The 22,158-nt window shown below is 43.1% G+C and overlaps 1 protein-coding gene and 1 long non-coding RNA gene across 2 annotated transcripts in view; one reads left to right on the top strand and one right to left on the bottom strand.

The window, feature by feature from the left end:
* The window catches only part of LOC309348130, an 88,545-nt gene extending 76,760 nt beyond the window's left edge, over positions 1-11,785 (top strand). The window contains exons 2-5 of the long non-coding RNA XR_014159210.1: positions 1,652-1,729; positions 4,129-4,267; positions 7,590-7,667; positions 10,547-11,785. This is a non-coding gene — a long non-coding RNA (uncharacterized lncRNA). The remainder of the gene's footprint in view (positions 1-1,651; positions 1,730-4,128; positions 4,268-7,589; positions 7,668-10,546) is intronic.
* The window catches only part of CDH10 (cadherin 10), a 410,273-nt gene extending 393,378 nt beyond the window's left edge, over positions 1-16,895 (bottom strand). Inside the window, exon 1 of the mRNA XM_081873036.1 lies at positions 16,864-16,895. Coding sequence (XP_081729162.1) covers positions 16,864-16,880 — 17 coding nt within the window. The 5' untranslated portion in view covers positions 16,881-16,895. The remainder of the gene's footprint in view (positions 1-16,863) is intronic.
* Positions 16,896-22,158: the final 5,263 nt, after the last annotated feature.

Here is a 22,158-nt window from a genome sequence, read left to right as displayed (position 1 = left end):
ACCCCAGAGTCGGCCACGACTGGACCTAATGTTCAGGGGTCCCTTTACCTTTACCTTGCTTTACTATGAGCAGTTTTAAAGGTGCAGTTAGGCGACTGTTTTATTCCAACAGACCATTGGGAACTGACTGGTTGTTGTTGTTTTTTAATGCAAAGGGCTTTTAATAAGACTTTGCTGTTTTTATTATCTGTACAGTGGTGCCTCGCAAGACGAAATTAATCCGTTCCGTGAGGCTCTTCGTATAGCGGTTTTTTCGTCTTGCGAAGCAAGCCCATTGACACCTTAGCGGATTAGCGCTATTAGCAGTTTAGCGGCTTTTAGCGGATCAGCTGATAAGCGGCTTAGCGGCTTAGGAAAGGGGGGAGGGGGGAAACCCGCAGGAACTCGCAAGACATTTCGTCTTGCGAAGCAAGCCCATAGGGAAATTCATTTTGCGAAGCGCCTCCAAAATGGAAAACCCTTTCGTCTAGCGGGTTTTCCATCTTGCGAGGCGTTCTTCTTGCGGGGCACCACTGTATTTTAATAGATTAGATTTTTATATTGTTTTAATTCTATCACAATTCACGATTATCTTTTATGTTTTATCTTTTATGGAGCTCAGCCACACTTCCCTTTGCCATGTTCCTCCTCCAAACCCTCAGAAAACCTGCTCTTCCATGCTGAACTGGAACAAATGGCAATTGGGCTTTCTATGGATAGCCATTGGTTCTGATTTAGCACTAAAGAGCAGGTCCTCCAGGGGAGAGCAGTGGGAAGAGCAAAACCTCTCAGACCCATGCCTAGAAAACAGGATAAGTGGTTCAGGCCCGTGTTTTCTAGGCATGAGAAAAGCAGAAGTATATACGAGTCTCTTGGGTACGGTTGCCATATTTCAAAAATTAAAAACCAGAAAACCACCAAAATTGTTGAGCTGTTTTTAGACAAACCCCACAGCTGTTGAGCAGGACAAAGCCACCTTTTGGAAATCCCCCTGGATGTCAATTCCACCTTTGAAATGCCGGACGTCTGGCAGCTCTACTCTTGGGTGCTGCCAATGCAGAGGTTTGACTTCACTGTAAGATGTACCATCTATTGTCACTTGAGGCAGACAGATGCCCTCAGCTCTCCCTCTGATTGGCTAAAAGGCTGAGGAGGGAAGTGAAGGGCGTGTGTGTGTGTGTGTGTAGCTGGAATACGGGAAAGGGGAACAGACTTGAAGTGTTGGAACTGGAGGGCTGCAAGGAAAAGAAAGGACTGGAACACTTTTAACAAATTGGAATACAGTCATACCTCTTTCTGTGAATGCTTCATGTTGCATTTTTTTGGGTTAAGAATGCAGCAAACCTGGAAGTGTTTACTTCCTGGTTTTGCCACATGCGCAGAAGCATCCTGTGTGGTTTGTGCATGCACAGAAGCTCTCTATTGTGCTTTGCACGTGCGCAGAAGTGCCACTCTGGTTATGGACGTTTCGGGGCACCCCAGAACGGATCGTGTCCAGAACCAGAGGTACCACTGTACTGGAAAGTGTCAGCAGGCATGGTTGCAGCTCAGCAGCAGAAAGGAGCAAGGAGAAAGCTGATGTACACAAATTTTGAGCAAGGTGCTCGGGAGAGTAGTGTTGATTCAGCTGCAGGTGCTCTTGAATTAAACTCATTTTTTGGACTCATTTCAGTGTGGATTCAGGTTTCGCTTGGGGACAGAATTAACCTTGGTTGCCCTGATGGATTACGATTTGCAGGAGGAAATCAGGGTAAGTGGTACCCTGTTGCTTCTGTTCACTCAGTGGCCTTTGATATCATCTCTGGTATCGATCATCTCTGGAGGTTGAAGGCATTGTTTTGTGGTGGTTTCATTCCTAATTGCAGGATTGGCGCCAGAAACTATCATTGGGTGACTTGTCTAAGCTTCAGGCACAGGACTAATGAGAAGTTTCAACAGTGCCACATTGTCTTGTCCCTTGGCCTCCCTGAGACTCTGAGCGTTCTGATATTTGACCTTTTCACCTGCAATCTGAAAAGAGGTTTAATTACTCCACATTGAAAAGAAAACGCCATGAGTTTTAAAGTTACCTTAATAATGTCACTCTCTCTTTTCCTTTGTTTTGTCCATCTTGCAGTTCTGCTCAGGTTGTAAGCCAGTGTAAGGCATGGTTAATTGGGAAATGGGGGGAGTGAGTGGCACTGTAGTCTAAATCACTAAACTTCTTGGGCTTGCCAATCAGAAGGTTGATGGTTCTCATCCCTGCAAGTAGATAAATAGGTACCGCAGCAGCAGGAAGATAAATGGTGTTTCCATGTGCTCTGGCTTCCATCACGGTGTTTTATTGTGCCAGTAGCAGTTTAGTCATGCTGGCCAAATGACCCAGAAAAGCTGTCTGCAGACAAACACTGGCTTCCTCGGCCTGAAAGCAAGATGAGCACTGCAACCCCATAGTCACCTTTGACTGGACTTAACCATCCAGGGGTCTTTTACCTTTTACCTTTTATAATTAATACTTATGGTGGGTTGATGTGCTTGTCTTTGATAACATCATTGACTTTGCTCCCTTCCAGTTCCTGAGATAAGTTGTTGTTGTTGTTGTTGTTGTTGTTGTTGTTGTTCTTCTTCTTCTTCTTCTTCTTCTTCTTCTTCTTCTTCTTCTTCTTCTTCTTCTTCTTCAATCCTGATGCGCATTATTTTTATGAATTGAAAACAAAAGAGCACTCTGAATTTATTTTCAGTATAACTTGAAAGTAAAATATTCTCCCTTGTCATCAGAATAAATTGTCTTGTGAAGGTAGAGTGATGTGAGAGAGATAAGAACATAAGAGACAGGGGTGCCATTGGGGGAAAGGGACCAAGCCCCCCCCCCCAAAAAAAAATCAAGGTGGGGGCCAGGTCTCATCAACATTCTGCAGCCTGTCTTACATGATCTTGATCATGGGGAGCCCCCTCTCTCACATGCATGCACATACACATGCACCCCCACACCCATGTGCTAAGTTTTTAAGGTGAGAGACCTTGTTCCACATTGCTTCCTGAGACTGGTTTGAGAAGCAAGGCCATTTCTGTAGGACAGTGTTGCAGTGGTTGCAACATTACAAAGGTAACTCCAAAGCATATTCTAGGACAATTATGCACATTTCTGCAAGTTTGCAATATGCTAGCCTGCCATAATGAACCATAATTCAAGAACTGACTTGGCATCACTATAACTCTGGGGAAATGTTGCATATGAATTGTTCCCATACACACACAAAAAACAAGTGCAGGTTATTTTTCTTGCTCCTGGTTAGTGGCTAAGACTTGTACAGTGGTACCTTGGTTTACGAACTTAATCCGTTCCGGAAGTCCGTTCTTAAACCAAAGTGTTCTTAAACCAAGGCGTGCTTTCCCATAGCAGCGGGGGACTCAATTTAAACTCAACAGGAAGCGGAACATGTTCTGCTTCCAAGGCAATGTTCACAAACCAAAACACCTACTTCTGGCTTTGCAGCCTTCTTAATCCAAGTTGTTCATAAACAAAGCTGTTTTTAAACCAAGTTAGTTTTGGCTAGGGGCACGAATCTCTATAAAATGGTGAACGGCAGTGTCATTAACTTTATACCTGCATAACTCCTTCATGATAGAACTAACTTAGTTGGTCTTTAAGGTGCTACTGGAAGGAATTTTTTTATTTTGTTTTCCTTCATGATAGTCCTTTAGACTCCATTTGAAGTTCTCTCTATTGCCACAAAACTCATAAGATTTGAAATGGAAATGTAAGTGACAACAGTAATAAGAGAAGCAAACGACAAGCACAAGCTCAGATTATTTAATGTAGTTTCTGATTTATATGTTTTTGTTAGTTTTGTCTGAAATAGAAAATAGCATACATGAAAGCAACCTTGTGTTATGCGTGACCTTTTTCAAAAGTTCTAAGCGGGTTGTTTAATTTTACACCCACCAGTTTGGAGTATATAGACATCTGATCTTTTACTTGTGTTTTAACTGACATATTTTATATGCCAAAGTCTATTAAATGTAGCACAGCTTTTGCAAATAAGGTTGCTTAGAATTTTAATCCCTCTCCCAATATGCCACTTAGCTAATTTTTTTTGTTCCGTCAAATCCTCCTTTTAAGACATTTCCACAGACTTTTCTGAGAAATTCAATTTCTTCCTATTATAGGTTAATGCCCTTTTGGAAGGCAAGTGGGGCTTATTTTCCCCCACCCACCCAGAATTTGTCAGAGGAGTTCTAGGCTATTAAACATTTATGTCAGAGAGCAGGAATAACATTTTGAAAAGATCACTTACACATAAAAATGGTGAGCATTAAAAATGGTCAGTGAGCAGTTCCAGAGATAACCTTAGTGTCTGATTTCTTAACATGGTTGGGGTGGAAAGAAAGCACACACATTGTGCAGCCCAAGTGGTTTATGCCACACAGGATTTTGGGTGGTGTAGGCAGATGCAAAATTGAGAAGATCCATAACTGAGAAGGTCCATTGGGGGACACCAACTTTTGGTCTCACTCAGGGTGCCATATTATGAAAGATTGCCCAAGTCCACCCCTGAGTTTATGGGTGGAAATAGTGTATTGAGGTGAGAACCTGACACCAGAGAAGAGCCCTGGAGAGTGAAATTTGTGCACCAGAAGCTGAAGTGCTCAGAAAGAATCCGTATCTCTAGCAATGTCAGAAGTTCATCTTCCAGTCTGCTAAGATTTTATTTAAGGGTAAGTTGTTATTGTACATAAATGGTAGCAAGGTTGTTATCCTTGGTGGTCAGTGTTCAGAAAGGTGTTAATGACATTTGCATGGACAGGCGGAGTCCCCAGATCCCGTGCGGTCCCCCCCCCGTCATGTGGAATAACGACTCAAGACAACGTGCTATGGGATTAAATTGGCCACAACTTTATTAAATTTCAAATGTGGGTAGACCTTGACTCAGGCATTGGGCGTTCTCCCTCCCCAGTCCCCAGCCGGGGACCTAGGGAGCATCAGGGTTATCCAGTGTGTGTGTGGGGGGGGGATGGGCCGGCTCTGGAGAACATATGTTCAAGCAGAGATAGCCGCCCCCGTTACGCTGCCGCAGGGGAGAGGAGAAGCTCTGGAGCCAAGTGAGGATTCCCAGGTAAGATCCTCCCTCTATTGTGTGGGCAGGTAATCCCTCCCCTACCTGGCCTGGTCTCCTTGGCAACGCTTCCCCCCAGGTGGGATTGGACAACTGACTGAGGTAGGCGGAGACCTCCAGGTATCCCACCTGGGGGAAGGCAAAGCCAAGCCTATGCTGTTGGGGCCGCTCCAGATCTAGGGGCTGCATGCGTCCACGCAAAGGGTGCCCCCCGTTTTAAGCAGGGAGCGGTCATTCTTCTGTGCCATGTTGTCCACTAGTAGGTGCCCATTCATGGGTGAAACTTTTTTTTTTTTTTGAAAGGGCCATTTTTTGATACCCTTCAGTGGTCCATAGGACTCCACCAGGGGACTTGCACAAGGTGTTAATAGCCTTACAAAAGCTGACATTTGAGCTGCTGAATAGTGTCCTTAAAACTGTTGTCCTTTAAGGTTCTGATTCCAAGTGGCTGTAACTCCTGAAATTAGAGTTTCTGACCTCAAAGCATTTTTGGTGGCTAAATATGTGTTTCTCATTTAGATAGGGTAGTCCTTGGGATGGATCTTTCATTCATTCTGAAGGTTATTTCCATAATCCAGTGGCTTTCAACCAGTGTGTCATGGCACCCTGGGGTGCCTTGAATGATGGTCAGGGGTGCCGTGGGCAACACTGGCCACTGTCCCTCTTTCCTTCCTTCCCTTCCTCTGATCCCTTCTCATGGCTCTACCTCTCAAAGGCTTGCACGACTATTTGTTGCAGCTGCCCTGGCTTCAAGCACCCCAGGTGAATGGTGCCTCTGGAGCTGGCCAGGGGGTGTTTCTCAGGCCCCTGTGGGGCAGTGTGAGGAGGGACCTCTCTTTGGGGTGGGGAGAGGCAGCTCAGAGACCAGGGGCAACAGCAGCGGCTTCCCAGAGGACTCCTAAGGAGAGAGGAGAAGAGAGGCGGCTGAGGGAACACTTCACAAGGGAGGGTGTTCAAAAAAGAGTGAGGGGCTGCCAGCTGTGCAGGCAAAGGGTGACGTAAATGGGCTCCTGAGCCCCACAGGAGTGCCACAGAAAGAATGCAGCTGGCCAAGGGAGCCATGGACTCAAAAAGGTTGAAAAACTCTACCATAACCCATAGGTAAAGGTAAAGGGACCCCTGACCATTAGGTCCAGTCGTGACCGACTCTGGGGTTACGGTGCTTATCTCGCTTTATTGGCTGAGGGAGCCGGCGTACAGCTTCCTGACCATGTGGCCAGCATGACTATGCTGCTTCTGGTGAACCAGAGCAACACACAGAAACGCCGTTTACCTTCCCGCTGCAGCGGTACCTATTTATCTACTTGCACTTTGATGTGCTTTCGAATCGCTAGGTTGGCAGGAGCAGGAACCGAGCAACGGGAACTCACCCCGTGGCGGGGATTCGAACTGCCGACCTTCTGATTGGCAAGTTCTAGGCTCTGTGGTTTAACCCACAGAGCCACCCGCATCCCCACCATAACCCATAGACAGCATGAATTAATTTTGCCAATTTTTTGGTCATTACATTCCCCTGAGAAAGAATGGCATGCTTTGGATGTGAAGTGAGCACTTAATGTATCCATCCACAGGATTCAACCAATCAAACAGATTCATTTTTAGTTTCATTTTACCCAGGAAGAAAGTGACTAGTTCATCCTTGGCAAGTTGGATTTGGGATTGCACACAGCTTGCTTCTGGAAAATTTCACTTGCTCGTTCCTTAACGTGTTACAGCATGTTCTACTAGGTATGGTGCAACATTTGCTTCCAATGCTCCTCTGCAAGCGGTGTGTGTCGGCAGCTGTGTGGGAAAACCCATCAGCATTTATCCAACATGACAGAAGTATGCCTCAGCAGAGGCAGCATTTGGGTAACAGATATCACAGCAAGTTCTTTAGCAGTGGCCACCTGTTCCCACCCAGTAGGTTCCATAGCTATAGTGTAATTCACTGTGATATGTGTTTATCACCTCCAGAGAAGGAACAGTTGGCTCTCACCTGAACTTTGTTTCTCAGAGGTGTTGAATACATGGAATGGGCCTACCCAGTTGGCCATTCTTCCATTTTTTTCTATAAGCATGTTTTAAAATATGTTCCGCCCCCCTCCAAGTTTGCAGTAGATAGGTTGTTGCTGGTTTATTTATTTTTCAAATATTAGTTTCCTTACATGAGTTTGAAGCTGCTTAGCCTATTCATGTAGCTTGTCGTTCAATGGACTGAGCTGATGGGAGCATGTCATCTGGACAAAGGCCAGTCTGTGTTTCCCATCTTTTGATGCAAAAAAGCAGCAATGCAAAATAAATATATAAATAAATAAATAAATAAATAAATAAATAAATAAATACCCATCGTGCCATGCGTTTAACACCTCATCTGTTCCTTTTGTCAGATTTTAAGACTTAGTTCTGCCCCTACAGGCTATCAGCTTCCTCAAAAGTAACTAGACTCCATGGACTCAAGACTCTCTTGAGACCCATTAAGTTCTCCAAACCCTGCTCCACAGCATGATAGAGCTACACTTGGTTTCCTTGCAGATGGACGAATGAACGTGGAAATGTGAGGGGGGAAACAAGATATGATGAAGAATGTTGTCAAAAAGAGCCTTTGACGAGGTGAGTTGCTAAAATGTGTTGTTTTATTGAGTGCAATTTGGCTGTGATGTACAATGTATGCAGTAGTTGCTGGGGAATATATATGGTCTGTAATGTAAAGAGTGCCCAAAATGAAGCATCTGTTGAAAGATTTCTCTCTCTCCAAAATACACATTTCAGTGTGAACATATTTTGTTTTGGCATGGGATAATTTATCCCCGTGTCTGCTTTTTCTCAGCTGTCAGCTTCCTATTACAATATTAGCTAAAGTACAGTAATTCAGAACTGTGAGGAGTGTGCTCATTTTCCCACAGAAAGCTCCCACCTCGCTTTCATGTGTCTGTAGTACCTTTTATGCACCTTAGAGTAATGCTGCACATTTTCCTCAACGGTACTTTAACGACTCTCAAGAATTACACATAGGTTGTTCTGCTTTATACTTTTCTTCTTGTTTTCTTTCCCCCTGTAAATTAGGGAACAGAAAAGACCTCGAGTCTCTGAACTGCAATTTCTCTTCTTTTGTCCTTTAATTTATTTCATTGCCCTTTCCCTCCCCACAGTACTATTTCCAAATACTGGACCTATATTAACACATTCCATAATATCACACTATGATTTTGCTACTAAGTTTATAAATTTTGCAATATATTTTGTCAGAAATCTTCTTTCTCCAGTGCCAGTTTTGTGTTTTAAGAAGCTGACATTTTAATGCATCAGTCTTGTTTTGGCTAAGCGACACTGAAAATGCACATCAAAAACCCATACCTGCACTTTGATTGCTGCTCGCTTTCTCATCCAATATTAGACCGTCAGTGCACTTCGTAAGGACTATGTCACTTTGTGTTCTATAGAAAGCATTGTAAGCTGGAGATCTGCAAATATTCATTAAACTGGAGCAGGCTCATGCACTCAACTGGCCAAGAATCATTGTTCTATGGGGAGATTGTTGTCACACAAACACACAACATTTTCCAGGCATTCCGCCTGGCTTGCATGGTTCTGAACTGTGCCATTGATGACTATTACATATTTCTCCGATGAAAATAGGGACATCCTATTTAATCGTTTTCTTCTTCTTCTTCTTCTTCTTCTTCTTCTTCTTCTTCTTCTTCGGCGATCACTTGTAGCTGAGTAAGATTGTCTCCCATGAATATGGTCTTAGCGTTATGTTGGTGACTGTGGAGGCCAATTCTGGATCCACACATCCCTCCACAGTGGGGACAAAGGTTTCTGGGTGGGAGTTGATCATGGTGAGGATTTGCCAAACATGCTTTCCTCTCGTTTCTCCCTTTCATCCTGAGTTCCTGCTTCTTCAAAGTTAATGACGCCTTTGGTAAAGGCTGTTCTCCAGTTGGAGTGCTCAGAGGCCAGTTTTTCCCAATTTTTCGTGCTTATACTGCATTTCTTTAGATTAGCCTTGACAGCATGTTTAAACCTCTTTTGTTGTCCACCACTATTTTGCTTTCCATTCTTAAGTTGGGAGTAGAGTAGTTGCTTTGGAAGACGATAATCAGGTATCCGAACCACATGACCAGTCCTATGAAGTTGATGTTTAAGCATCATTGCTTTGACACTAGTGATCTTTGCCACTTCCAGTACACTGACATTAGTTCACCTGTCTTCTCAAGTGAAATAATAATAATAATAATAATAATAATAATAATAATAATAATACCCACTCATCTGACTGGGTTGCCCCAACTACTCTGGGTGGCTTCCAATATATATAAAAACATAATAAAACTTTAAATATTTCTTGAAAAAAAACTTCCCTATACAGGGCTGCCTTTGGGGTCCCTTAACTCCACCCCTTCCAACATTTCTCCAATAAAAAGAGGGGCATACTAAGGAAAAGCAGGACATTCCAGGATCAAATTAGAAACTGGGATGGCTTCTGTAAATTTGGAACTGTCCTTAGAAAATAGGGACACTTGAAGGGTCTGCATATTACCTAAATAGACACCACATTCAAAGGTTCTTCCCACTATATCTTTTATTCTCATTCTTTCTACAACTTGCCCTACAAAGTAGAGATTAAGCACTGTGTTTTATTGCAACATAGATATAGATAGCAATTAGGATCACAGTATTTTCAATAACTGTAGCCTAGCTGTATTCTTGTTTTGGAATGTCAAAGTACGGCTACGGACCATCAAGTTCCTATCACAGAGTTCAGAAGTAATGGAGATCTCCACCCCCACCCATCCTACTCATGTAAAAACACCAGGTAGGCCCCACAAATAACCCAGAGATGCATTTTAAATAAAAGGACACATTCTACTCATGTAAAAACATGATTCCTGGACCTTCCGTGGGCCGGATTGAGAAGGCGATTGGGCTGCATCTGGCCCACGGGCCTTAGGTTGCCTACCCCTGTCTTATGTTTTGTGGTGAATTAATGAGTGGTGGCTGGTTCTACAAATTGAAAATTTTATTCATAAGTTATCATACTGTACGTTATACTGACATGACTGCTTCCAGACAATGCCACTGACAATAGCTATCATGGCAACAAATCACCTGCATTTGGCCAACTTCTTATTTATGCAGAGTCCCATCCTCCCAAGAAAAGGAAGTGTACCAGAATATCTACTTCACAATGGAAACTGGTTTGACAGGTGGTGGGTTTTTGTGTGTGTGTTTTTGCCACAATCCTCTTCCTCTTGAGCAGCAAGCTTTATGAACTGTAGGAAAACAAATCATTTGCTGCATGGTGGGGGTGGGGGATGGAGGACCAGCAAAATCCAATTTTTGCATGTAGCACTAAACAGATGGAGGGGGGGAACTGGTCTGTGTGCAGGATGATGACTTATGGAACTGCACATCCCTAGGTGTGAGAAGAGTCTAAATCTGCTCCACCTTGTTCATCCCACTGAACCCAAGTATTTCTGTCTTGACAGGGGTGTGTTTACCATCTTCTTGCTGGGAATGAGAGTGGCTAAACTAGAAACCTGCCTTACACACTTCAAAGTCTCCAGGGTAAAGTGAAAACCAACCAACCAGCCAGTCAACCAACCAATCACCTCTTCCATGCTCCACATGGCTCATTTGATTACCTGAACCCTTTTGGAGCCTGCCAGGAAGTAGCACAGAGAGTAGATCTGCTTTGGAAAAGTTTTCACTCCTGCCAAATGCTGTGACTCTCAGATAAATTCTGTTATTGGCAGTGGGGAAAATGTGGCTGCATTTGGTGTATTCAGTTGACTCTATTGTTGCCTTGTAACAACAGAAACTTTGATTCTCCATTCTGTGCTTCCCTTTCTTTGCAACCTCCTCACAGCAGTATTAAGGTGCTGATGTTAAGTAGAATTTTCGCCAGGAATATGTAGTGACTCAATCTACACTTTGAATTGAACTGATGATTAATGAAAGAAGTCACTTACTAATGCTGGAGAAATTCTGGAAAAGTAACACTACAGTCACTTGTGACCCTAGTCTATTGAAAATGATGTTCCCTTAGTGTTTAGGATCAGTTAATCATGCCATGATGTCATCCAGCCGTGAATTTTTCTTTTGTGTGGGATAACTCATTTGATGGCTTCACAACATGGGGGGAGGGATTGTAAATATGTCATGGGGGTAGTGTTGAGCCCAACACTTCAGAGGCAAACTTTGGTAGTCTTTGGTGATATGGTACCCTGAGCGAGCCCAAAATATGGTACCCCCAAATGGATCTTCTCACTTATGGACCTTCTCAATTTTGCAGCCCCTTGGCTTGGCACCCTGCGCAAGGCAACCAACCACACTGTCCTAAATCTGACACAGGGCTATTGAAAACAATGGCTATCTCTTGTCTCACGCAACATGTAACTCTGACCTGCTGTGAGGCACCCTCTTTAGAACACTTGTCTCTTCCTGTGTTCCTTTGTGTTGCTTTCCTCCTTAGAATAATAGCCAGATTGCTACAGACATACATTCTCGGAAGTGATTAAATGCACCTGATAGTTCTATCTCTCCCATGAAGAAATATGCTAATCTTGAGGATACAGACTCAGAAAAACTAATTGTGGCTTCCCTGGGTTGGCTTTTGGGTTAGCTTATTCCCTCACCCCCACACTGCTCCCTGTGCCTGTTTAATCTATCAATAATATAGCAACTGGATGATGTGCTTGTCGTAAAAAGGCACAAGGAAGCTCCCTTCTCAGCAGGCCTACAGATTGCTTTGTTGGGAGCTCTTAGCCTCAAACTCTTATTACTGCAGTCTGTGGAGAGAGGAAGGCACTTGCTTAACCCTAAAATGCCAAAAGCGTGCCTCCCCAAAGAGTGTTTTGAATGTTATTCATGCTGGCAATGATTATGCATATGCCAAAGTACCCTTGGAGCTACAGATAACTTGCTTAATGCTGAGCCTTTATCTAAGGGATTTTAAGATTGCAAATAGATACCCTGAGAATGATTTTCCATCATGAAAGCATTACAGCTGAATGCACTGATTCCCCTCCCCATATTGAAGATATTTATGATCACTTATTGAACATATTTATGACTGCATGTCGATGACTGCATGTTCAATGCCCAGATATGAAGCTTGCTTAGCAGTGTGTCCTCCAAAGCTCATTGTGGTTATTGATTTATCTACTCATTAAAGATGACTTAACAGCTGAGTCAGAATGAAACAGTACTGCAAAATACTTGCTGCTACTCCTAATTTTGTTTGTATTAATGGTTTAGACAAAGGTTTAATAGTGATGCAATAAATAAAAAAATATTTCTGTTTTCACAGTATATGGGAACAGATGAAGATTTCTCATACCAGATCAGATCACTGGTCCATCTGTTGGCATCCATCTGTTTCGACAGACAATGGAGTACACCTCTGGGGTTGGAGTCAAACCACTGTGTTAGCAGCACTGAAGTGACCTCCCTCAGATGAAAGACTGGGCAGTGTGTATGGAGGTCCTGGACTTCCCAGAAGACAAGACCTTGCTATTGGCCTTGCTGATCTGATCCAAAGGAAACCAGAGCAATACGTTTGGCATCAGAAGCTGCTGGAAGAAGGTGTACAAGGTGCAAGCCAACTGTCTTAGAAACTGTACTCTGGATTTATGTAGGGTTTACTCCAGGCATATGCAAACTCCAGCCCTCCAGATGTTTGGGACTACAATTCCAATCATCCCTAGCTAACAGGACCAGTGGTCAGGGATGATGGGAATTGTAGTCCCAAACCTCTGGAGGGCCAGAGTTTACTTATGCCTGGTTTAATCCTTAGCCTTTTCTTCTCCCAAAGATATCCCTCAAGGCAATGGAGGTTTAGGATCAGAGTTTTTCTTCTCCTAAGTGGGCTCCCTTCCCAAATTGGTGATCCCCATCTGCTCCTCGCTTCCCTCTACAGCACATGCAGAAACCGTCTTCTTGTCTGTAGGATCTACTATTAGTCCCGTACACTCAATTCGCCAGAGCCTGTCTTCACATGCAGAGGGAAGTCCCTAACTCACTGAGGGTTGGAGAACCATCAACTACCCTCACCTGGTTTAGCTGGCCAGTTGAAGCCATCTCCAGGGGTGTGGCCACTGTCATATGCTGACAGCTTCTGGGAGCGACAGTTGAGAACTAAGGGCAGGAGGGTATCTAAGGTGGTCAAACTACCCTAGAAGAAGGTTGTGTTTCCCACCAGAGGTACTACCCCTCCCATAACACCCCATGCATGTCATCTAGCTCAATATTAACTATGGCAGCAGTAGCCAGTGTGGTGCACTTCATATGCCGCAGGACTGCAATTCCCATCAACCCCAGCCAGCGTGGCCAGTGGTCAGGGATGATGGGACCTTATACAGCAAAGCCATTCCCTGAAAAAAAGGACCACCACAAAAACCCTTAAGTCATAAGTTCTAACTTTGTCAGAGTCCGGAATTAAAAACCCAGGCTGAGGGGGTACCAGCATGGCAGGTTCCACCACCATCTTGCCTCATTGCCACCACTCCTGCTCCTCCTTACCATCCCAAGTGCCTCCCCTCTTTCCTCTGTTCTGCAAGAGGCCAGCACCAAATGCATAGCACAAGATGGTGGCCGAGGGCCTGCTCAGCTAGTTGGTGCCAGTGGAGGTGAAGTACCAGGGCTGCAAGGAGAGGTCAGTTGCCTGGCATGGCTTCCTTGAGTGCAGAAAGGGGGCCTTGTGTGGACTTTTCTCTCTCACTTCATAATGGGATACATACTGGTGCATGTGGTGTTTCCTATTATAGGCCAGTTTCACCTGCTGAACAGCAGCCTGAAGGGAGAGAAGACAGAGTGACTCCACCTGCAACTGATCGGCCTTCAAGGACTCAGAGGAGAAGGTACTAACGAGATGCAACTGGCTTCAGCCGTTTTAAGCAGAGTTTCCAACAGCAGTCAGATGCTAGTGAGAACGCTTGTAGTTCCTGGCCCTACCTTGCTGCTTCCTTTTGTTTTGACCCTATGATCATCAGATTCCCTGACCCTTGGACCATCTGACCATGTGGATTGTTGTTCGCCCACCCCTAGGACTGGACCTGACTTCAGATGCCGAATCTTCCTCCAGGCAAGTACACCTCAGAGACTCTTCTAGTTGGTTGCTCTCTCACTCCACTGAGCCCTGTATGTTGTTGCTCAGCAACGAGACTATGACATTTGCCCCCCTCCATTGCTTGAGCTGCCCTCTCTCTGTCTCATGTCCTGCTTTAGGCCACACTCTGTCACCCCAGCAGGCAGGTGGTTGGCTGGTCCCCAGAAAGGCCCAAGAGAGAGAGGATACCTTGAGATGTGGCCAGTGACCGTCCCCTCACTTTTCCAGCCAAGTTTCCCCACACAAGACCCTCAACAACTTTTAAAACTGGAAAGCTGCAAGTTTCTGTAGTGTGACTGGTTGTTGGTGTTTTGGGTTTTTTTGTACCCTACCCCTTTACTAAACTTTTGTGTGGTCTTTTAAAAGACTGGCATAGACGCCATCGGGACAGTGTTGTGAATAAGTGTGTTAAGCTTTTGGATTAACCCCTTTTGAGGTTGCAAATAAATGTTTGTGTTAGGCTTTAGAAGCAATGCAAGGCTTTGAATGCGAGGACACTGCAACAGACTTGGAAGCATGTGTGTGAGAGTGTTGCCCATCTGAGTTCAGTTGCTAGGAGGCAGGCATCGTACCAGAGCCATCTGCATGTTGCCCATGTTAATCCCCGTCCAGTGTGTGAATATGTATGTCACCATCATGTATATATGCAAAGCTAACCTGGCACATATAGACTGGTACTGCCCCTCCAGCAGAGTAGATGTATGACAGGCAGAAATTCAGCAGCTCAGAATTTTGAGTCTTATTCCTTGGAAGCCTATAAGATCTAAATTCCCACTTTTAACAGTTTAAAGGGGTTGCAGGTCCCTTTGTGTGCTCACTGACTTGAATGAGAGAGTGTGTATAAGATTTCAGACTTGAGCAAACTTGTCTTTGAACTTGGCGGAGCCTACAGATTGGACCATGCTCATTTTGAACCATGTGTGTTTGCTTAAAAGTAAGTCCCACTGGGGTAGCTCAGCCAGCCCCACCCTTTTCTTGTATTCTATCAGTTCTGTGCTTTTTGGGAAGGAGGACAGTGATGTAGAATAGAATGAACCTGTTTTCATCTGAGAAATGTTGGAGGGTATACAACATATAGCCAAAGTAGGCAAGGCAAGAATATGCAGGAGTGATATTCAAAAAGTTTCCTTTGTCCTTTTAATAAACAAGAGGTAAGGAACAGAAGTGGTAAAAAAATGATTCAGACTGCCAACTTATGCTCCCATGCCCGTGAAACAGACATTTGACTTTCAGCATGTGGAAGGTTGGAAAAAGGTCTCCCTTTATGTACCACATGGGACAGGGCTTGGCAATGCACACTGGTTCCCTCCATGCAATGAAAACCACACATGAAAAATGGATTCACAAACATAGTTCTCAAAATTCCCATGCCTACCTTCCTTCTCAATTTGCAGTTTTGATTGAAAGCTGTCTCACTGTAGGGGTAAGTAGTTTTTGGTGCTGTTCCAGTCTGAAGGCCTGTACTTAACTGTGGTATTGGACTTTGCAAGCTGAAAACGGGAAAAAAAAACCTTTCCCTGTGTGTGTGGTTTTTTTTTTTTTTAATATTGGCTTGATTGACAGAATTTCAGTAAGTGAAATGTTTTAGGGCATGGAGTTATGTATGGTAAATTGTGTAATAGCTGTAGACATGTGCCTAGGGAAAGGTCAGCAAAGGGCAGTTCTATACTGTTTTGCCGTATCTCTGGTTTCTACAATTGCTCCAAATGAGCATGAATTAGTTACAAAATCCATGTCTCACAGCAAAAGCTTCTTCTGTGTGTAAACATGACTTTAATCTAAGTGAAAACCATTTTAGTCACAACACATCATTCCAGACAAGGCAAAAGATCAAAGTCCAAATTGAAAGTCGAAATTGCATCCTTGCTTACTATCTGTGTTTATGAAGGTATTTCAATGCTTTTCTAAGCCTTGGTGCTCACAACTTCCTGAACTCTTCTTACCACTGGAATTGCTTAGATAATGTGCTTACTATGATTTTCCTTGTAAAGATTTGGTTCTCTCTGACACTTGTCTGCCTTACAATATGTCAGGGGCAGACCAGAGGAAAAGGAGTGGTGGAGACCACCGCCCCATCCTGACCCTTCCGGGGAGGAGGAAGAGGAGGACAGTATGGATTTACAACAGGGGTTTGGGGGAAGTCACAGCTCAGAGACAGAGGAGGGGAAAAGATGGGAAATGATGGGAGAGGAGGAGCAGGAAAAGGCAGAGCAGCAGCTGTCTGACACGTCACTAGAAAGCATTCCAGACCCTCCATCTTCCAGAATCTGACAAGCCTTAAAAGTATGAGAGCAAAGAGCTCAAAGTCTTATTCTTTGTGGAACAGGAATTCAATAATATGAAGCAGCACCCATGATTCCTATGCTAAACCACAAAGCCATCTTCCTAGCCCCCTCACTTGTAAAGCTTAGGTCCTCACCATACTCATCCAGAACTTTTTCCTGGTTCCTTATCTTCTCCTTCTTGGTTATTTTTTTTTTCAAATACAGAGAAAAGGCTGCTATAGAGTAGAGGAAGGAAATGTGGTTGTATGAATCAGTCCCAAAGTCACACATAAAGTTGATTCTTTGATGGGTACAGGGTTGTGAATGTATATCTATTGGCCTCGACTTGATGGGTTACCAACTGGCAAACCAACCTAAAACTTTCCCCCAATAGTAAAAGTTAATATATCCCCCAAATAAAACTGTTCATCACCTGTTATGGAGATCCATCTTGACAGGGCTGAGATGCAGTCTGACTGTTAACTGTTTCTGGTTTTACCAAGACTTAAAGCATATCCTCTTTGTGACATCACACATGACATCAGAATGGCCTGTTTGCATTCAACCTAGACTATCTCCATGACAACAGCAAGGGCAAGTAAACTTCTGCAACCAAGTAACCATCAGCCTGACTACCCAGTTGTTTCTATCTAGACTATTTGATGTTCATTTTTAGCTCTCATAATCAAAGCCTGAAAAAGAGCTGTGTATAATCTGAAAACCTGCTTCCACTGTTAAAGAAGACTAATTGTCAGAGACTGGGCAGAGGAGGAACAGTGGAGACCCCCTCCCCATCCTGACCCTTCCAGGGATGAGGAAGAGAAAGACAGTATAGATTTACAACAGGTGTTTGTGGGAGGTCACAGCCCAGAGGCAGATGAGGGGGAAAGTTGGGAAATAATGAGAAAGAGGAGCAGGCAGAGCTGAAAGTCTTTATACTTTTCTGGGCAACCAACTGGGAGCAGCTGACAGCACCCTCACACAATATTTCTGCTTTTTTCAGCTTGTGGTTCACTGTGGTGGAATCTAGACACACACACAAAAACACGGTGAAAATGTTTTGGGGTGTTGTTGTTTTTTTTAAAAAAAAAAAATATTGAATTTGCCCTAAGCTCACCATCTCCATCTGGTGTCACATTTCTATAATGCACTTAAAATGCAATATTTGCAGCTTTATAGCTATGTTCAGTCTTTTCAGTGGCTTGACTGAGGAATCTTTGTTTCTACACATAGTTTGTTGTTTGCTTTTATATGTTAGTTTAAAACAGCATCTGACACAAGCATGAAAGATCTGCATAAGGGAAATCCAAACCATCATGTTGAGGTGTTCATGAAAGATCCTTGTTAATGGTTTCTGAAATCCCAGCTAAGATGTAATTGAGCAACTGCCTGGAGTTGACCCAGTACTGTTTCATTTTCTAAAAATGTTTATGATTAAGATTAAGTTAAGGTGCCAGGTGTTGGGGCTACTGGAAAGGCTAGATTAGTGTCTGGAATTTGAAGGTCCATTGAAGCTGGTCTCCCCATACATCTGACCATTTATAATTCTCTGATTTCAAACATGAGAAGAAGAGTTATACTCATCAGAAATCTGAGAAGGGCAATGGGGAACAACATGCTAAGTGTTGCTTTTTGACCTGCTTCGCTATTCATGGAAGGAAACTTGTCTAGATTCTGAACACCTTATAAGCTTGGTCATTGTGGATGAGGAAGCTTTGCAGTTTCTGACGCAGTCCAAGAGGGCAAAGTTCAGGGACATCTCTATGAACCTGCCTGAGGATGTTGCTGCAAGCACAAATTAATGATCTGTGGTTAGCGATGCTTGTGGTCTACTGCTTGCAACTACATCAACTAAATGTTTTGTTAGGTTAAAAAGCTACTAGCGGAACAGACTAGCCCAAGGTCAATTGCAGCATTGTGAATTAAATCAACACAAATATGTTGGTTGTGTGAATTTATGATGATGGTTTTCTGTAGTACCATCAATATTTTGTGATCCTTTATAGCATAATATAAGCAAAGCAGCTAGGCTCCTGCCCCAACAACCTTACATTGCAAATATTGACAATGTGGAGAGAAACAACTTAGAATATTGGCGAAGTTTTCCCAAGCCAGTCTTGAGTAATGGATGGATGTGAACCTGAAAAAGCTTCCAATCTTTCCTTCACCGCAGATTTTCATCCAAGCCTGGTGAGAATGCCAATGTAGAAGGGGGAAATTCTGAAGGTGATGTCAGTACCCACTCTTGAAATCTCCCATAACAATCCATTTGTGCCATTCCTACTGGACCCAGTGAACTGAAGCCATTCCATTAGGCCAGCCTTCCCCAACCTGGTGCCCTGTAGATATTATTACACTACAACCCACACCATCCCAGTTCATTGGCCGTGCTAGTTGAGGCTGATGAGAGTTGTAGCCCTGGAGAGCACTGTAACAATGAAAAAAAAAATTGTACCCCATCCATCTGACTGGGTTGTCCCAGCCAATAGGCTGCAGAAGGCTGTTTTATGTCCTCTTTGGGAGGGGAAAAAGAGGCTGCCGAGGCAATTTCCAACATCAGGAGGAGAGCAATTTCCACTGGTCATAAGTGCCGTTTAAGGTCCCTTTCCCCAACTTTCTAAGCTTCCTTCCATTAGTTGATTTCCCCATATGGAACCATTAAAAAACGCTCCAGAGGGGCATAATTTTCAAAGCCCTCACTTCAGATTAGCTGCAAATAAATATCAGAGTTGGTCAGGGGTCCTTTTACCTTTAAATATGAGAGTTGTGATATTTTCCCCCTCCCCTGAAGAACAGGTAATTTCCAGGTTAATCTAAGGGGAGCCTTGGCATGCTTATCTATCTCTCAAAACAATAAAGTGAGCATGGAATGAGAAAAGACAAGGGTGATTGCTTGAATATAAAGCATGCAGCATGAAAAGTAGCAAATGCATATGATGTCTCAAACATCACTTATGGAACTTGAGTAAAGATATATTGCATGAGAAACCAGCTAGTTATATGTACAGCCGTACCTAGGAAGTTGAACGGAATCAGTTCCGGAAGTCCATTCCACTTCCAAAACATTCTAAAACCAAACCACAGCTTCTGATTGGCTGCTGGAAGCTCCCGCAGCCAATCAAAGCCGCAGATGCCCTGTCAGACATTCGGGTTCCAAAAGAACGTTTGCCAACCAGAAAAATCACTTCTGAGTTTGTGGCTTTCAGGAGCCAAAACATTTGAGTTCCAGGGCGTTTGACAACCAAGGTACAACTGTAATGTCCTTCGATTTAGCTATTGATCTAGAGCACCTTAAGGTCCAGCTATGGGAGCCAGTATCACTGACATGGAAACTTTGCACATTTTTCTGCCCATCCCCTCCAGAAGTTCTTGTCTCAACATGAGATCCATCCATAGGCATTCTGGTATGACCTCAAACCTGTAGCATATGGATTGGGCCTTAGAGCTCTTGGGATTTGCTTTAATCTTGGCAGAATATTGATACCTCTTAAACTGTGCTGTTTTTACTGTGTGCACTTTCCTACTGAGCTATTAACCATCCATAACAGCAGCATATAACCATATATGTTTATAGAAATCTGTTGGAAATTTTAAGCTGCATTTTTTAATGGCTTCTACTGGTGTTTTAAATACTGCAGTTAATCATGGAATGAGTCTCAAGTCTACTGGAGTGCAGAGTGATATTGAATTTTAAAAGTATGACTAGGGAGAAAAAGGGAATACTGTGCCCTTGGAATTAAAGTCCTAGCGTGGAATCTATGAAAGTAATTTTATAGGAAGAATCAATTTTGGGGATCCCTTTTCTTCTCTGCATAGGTTACACTGCAGGACCAAAAATGAGTGTCTCCAATGACCTACTGAGGAAAGCTCATAATGATGTCTTTGATTTTTCGGTTCTCCAGTGTCTAAAATTCTCCATATAAAATGAATCTGTTTCATAGCAAAGTGTTTATTGCCAGCTTTCCCAAACTTGCTTACTTGATTGCTTTGGGGTTTTGAGGAATCACACGGCAGGGAAAATTGCCCTTCTGGGTCTCATTACAAACACCATCATTAGCCAGTCCTTTTTGACAGGCCTGGTGGTTATGTAGTTTGATAAGCTTGGTGTGGTTTTCTGCTAATCAAAGTGTTGTTTGGCAGTCATAACCAGCAGACACACACAGGGGGTATTTGATTACGCAACTCTTATGGAAGACAGAAAGATGTCTCTCCCAGGGTGTATACAATCAGTCAATTATCCCCCACCCCAACTGGAAGTGAACCAAGATTTGCTGAGATCAGGATGAACACGAATTCTGAAAACAATGACTATTTGAGCTGCTAAACCTTCAAAACTGCATTAACAAATCCAACAGGCTCCTTTATGTCTGCTTATAAATTCATTACATCTTTCATTAATTATAATTCTACCATTATTATTTTTGAAATTCAGCTTGTATGCAACATAATGCAGAGCATGAGCCAATTCATGCCACATGCAGCTCATGAATTAAACTTTGACTGCATGGAAAATTCCTTCTTCCAAAATGTGTGGCTTTCCAGTCCAATTTCTGTAAATCTAGAGGTTGCTCAGATGATGATGATGATGATCAAATTAGCATACCACTTTTTAATCCAAAGATCACAGGGTGGTTCACAGCATAAAAATACAAATTTGATTGATTGATTGATTGAATTTATATACTGCCCTGTACCCAGAGGTCTCAAAAGAAAAAAACATTATAGAACAAGAACAAAAAAAGAAAGCAAGATCTTCACTCCCACAAACGTATTTAAAAAGCCACAGAATATTCTTACTGAAATACAATATGAGGAAATGTTAAATGAGGTAATAAAAAAAGAGAAAAAGAAAGATATGAAAGAAATGTGTAAAAAGCTTACAGCTATCCATCTGCCAGTTATGTATACAGTAATTCTTCAAATTCGTCAAATGTTTAATCTAGATTAATATTCAGCTGTTCCTCCCTCTGCTGAACATACTTTCCCAATCTTCATAGAATCTCTGTGACCAGGCCTTGGGCTGATTGAATAAACACTTTTGCCTGGCACCTAAAGATATGTAATGAAAGATCAGGCAAGCATTCTTGGGGAGAGCATTCCACAAATGGCAGCCTCATAAGACTTGACAGCTTCCTTGAATTTCTTTCATAGGAATAAACTGGAGGGTTTGTGTGCAAGCACATGCTTCTGTACTAGCTTTTCAAATTGCCAGCTCCTGGGTGCAAGAGAAATGCAACTTTTTCTATAGCTTCTCATTTTTTAAAAAATAATTAAATGTTAAAAGTAATTTTCCCACCTCTGGGTATTTTGGTCTACAATTCCAATTAGCATTGCTTAATACACAGAAATGATGAGTGTCATACTACAAAATGCCTTGAGAGGTCACTGGGATGGGAGAGATTGCTATGATAGATTCAGGGCGGCAAGTTCTCTTGTTCAGGTTTGATTTTGCTGCAAACCTCCTCCTCCTCCTCGCTTGATTTGTGGTCACCCATGCTCTGAATGCTACAGGATAATTCTGTCTTTAAGTAAAGTACGGAGATGATTAAGCCAGTAATCTGTGATGGAGATAAGATATTGGATGAAGCATCCTGCCAAGTTGCTGAGAACTGCCGAAGGACCTCCTGCAAGCGTGGTGTACATTCCTTCGTTGTGATTTGTGGGAAGAAGCCATACCTATGGAGAACGATTGTTTTGGCACAGAATTCTGTCGGTGGTGATAGTGCAT

The sequence above is a fragment of the Podarcis erhardii genome (genome assembly GCF_964252035.2).
Source record: "Podarcis erhardii genome assembly, chromosome: 8".
Taxonomy (NCBI): Eukaryota; Metazoa; Chordata; class Lepidosauria; order Squamata; family Lacertidae; genus Podarcis; species Podarcis erhardii.
Note: the sequence above shows the minus strand (reverse complement) of the source record. Positions and strands in the feature narration are given on the sequence as shown.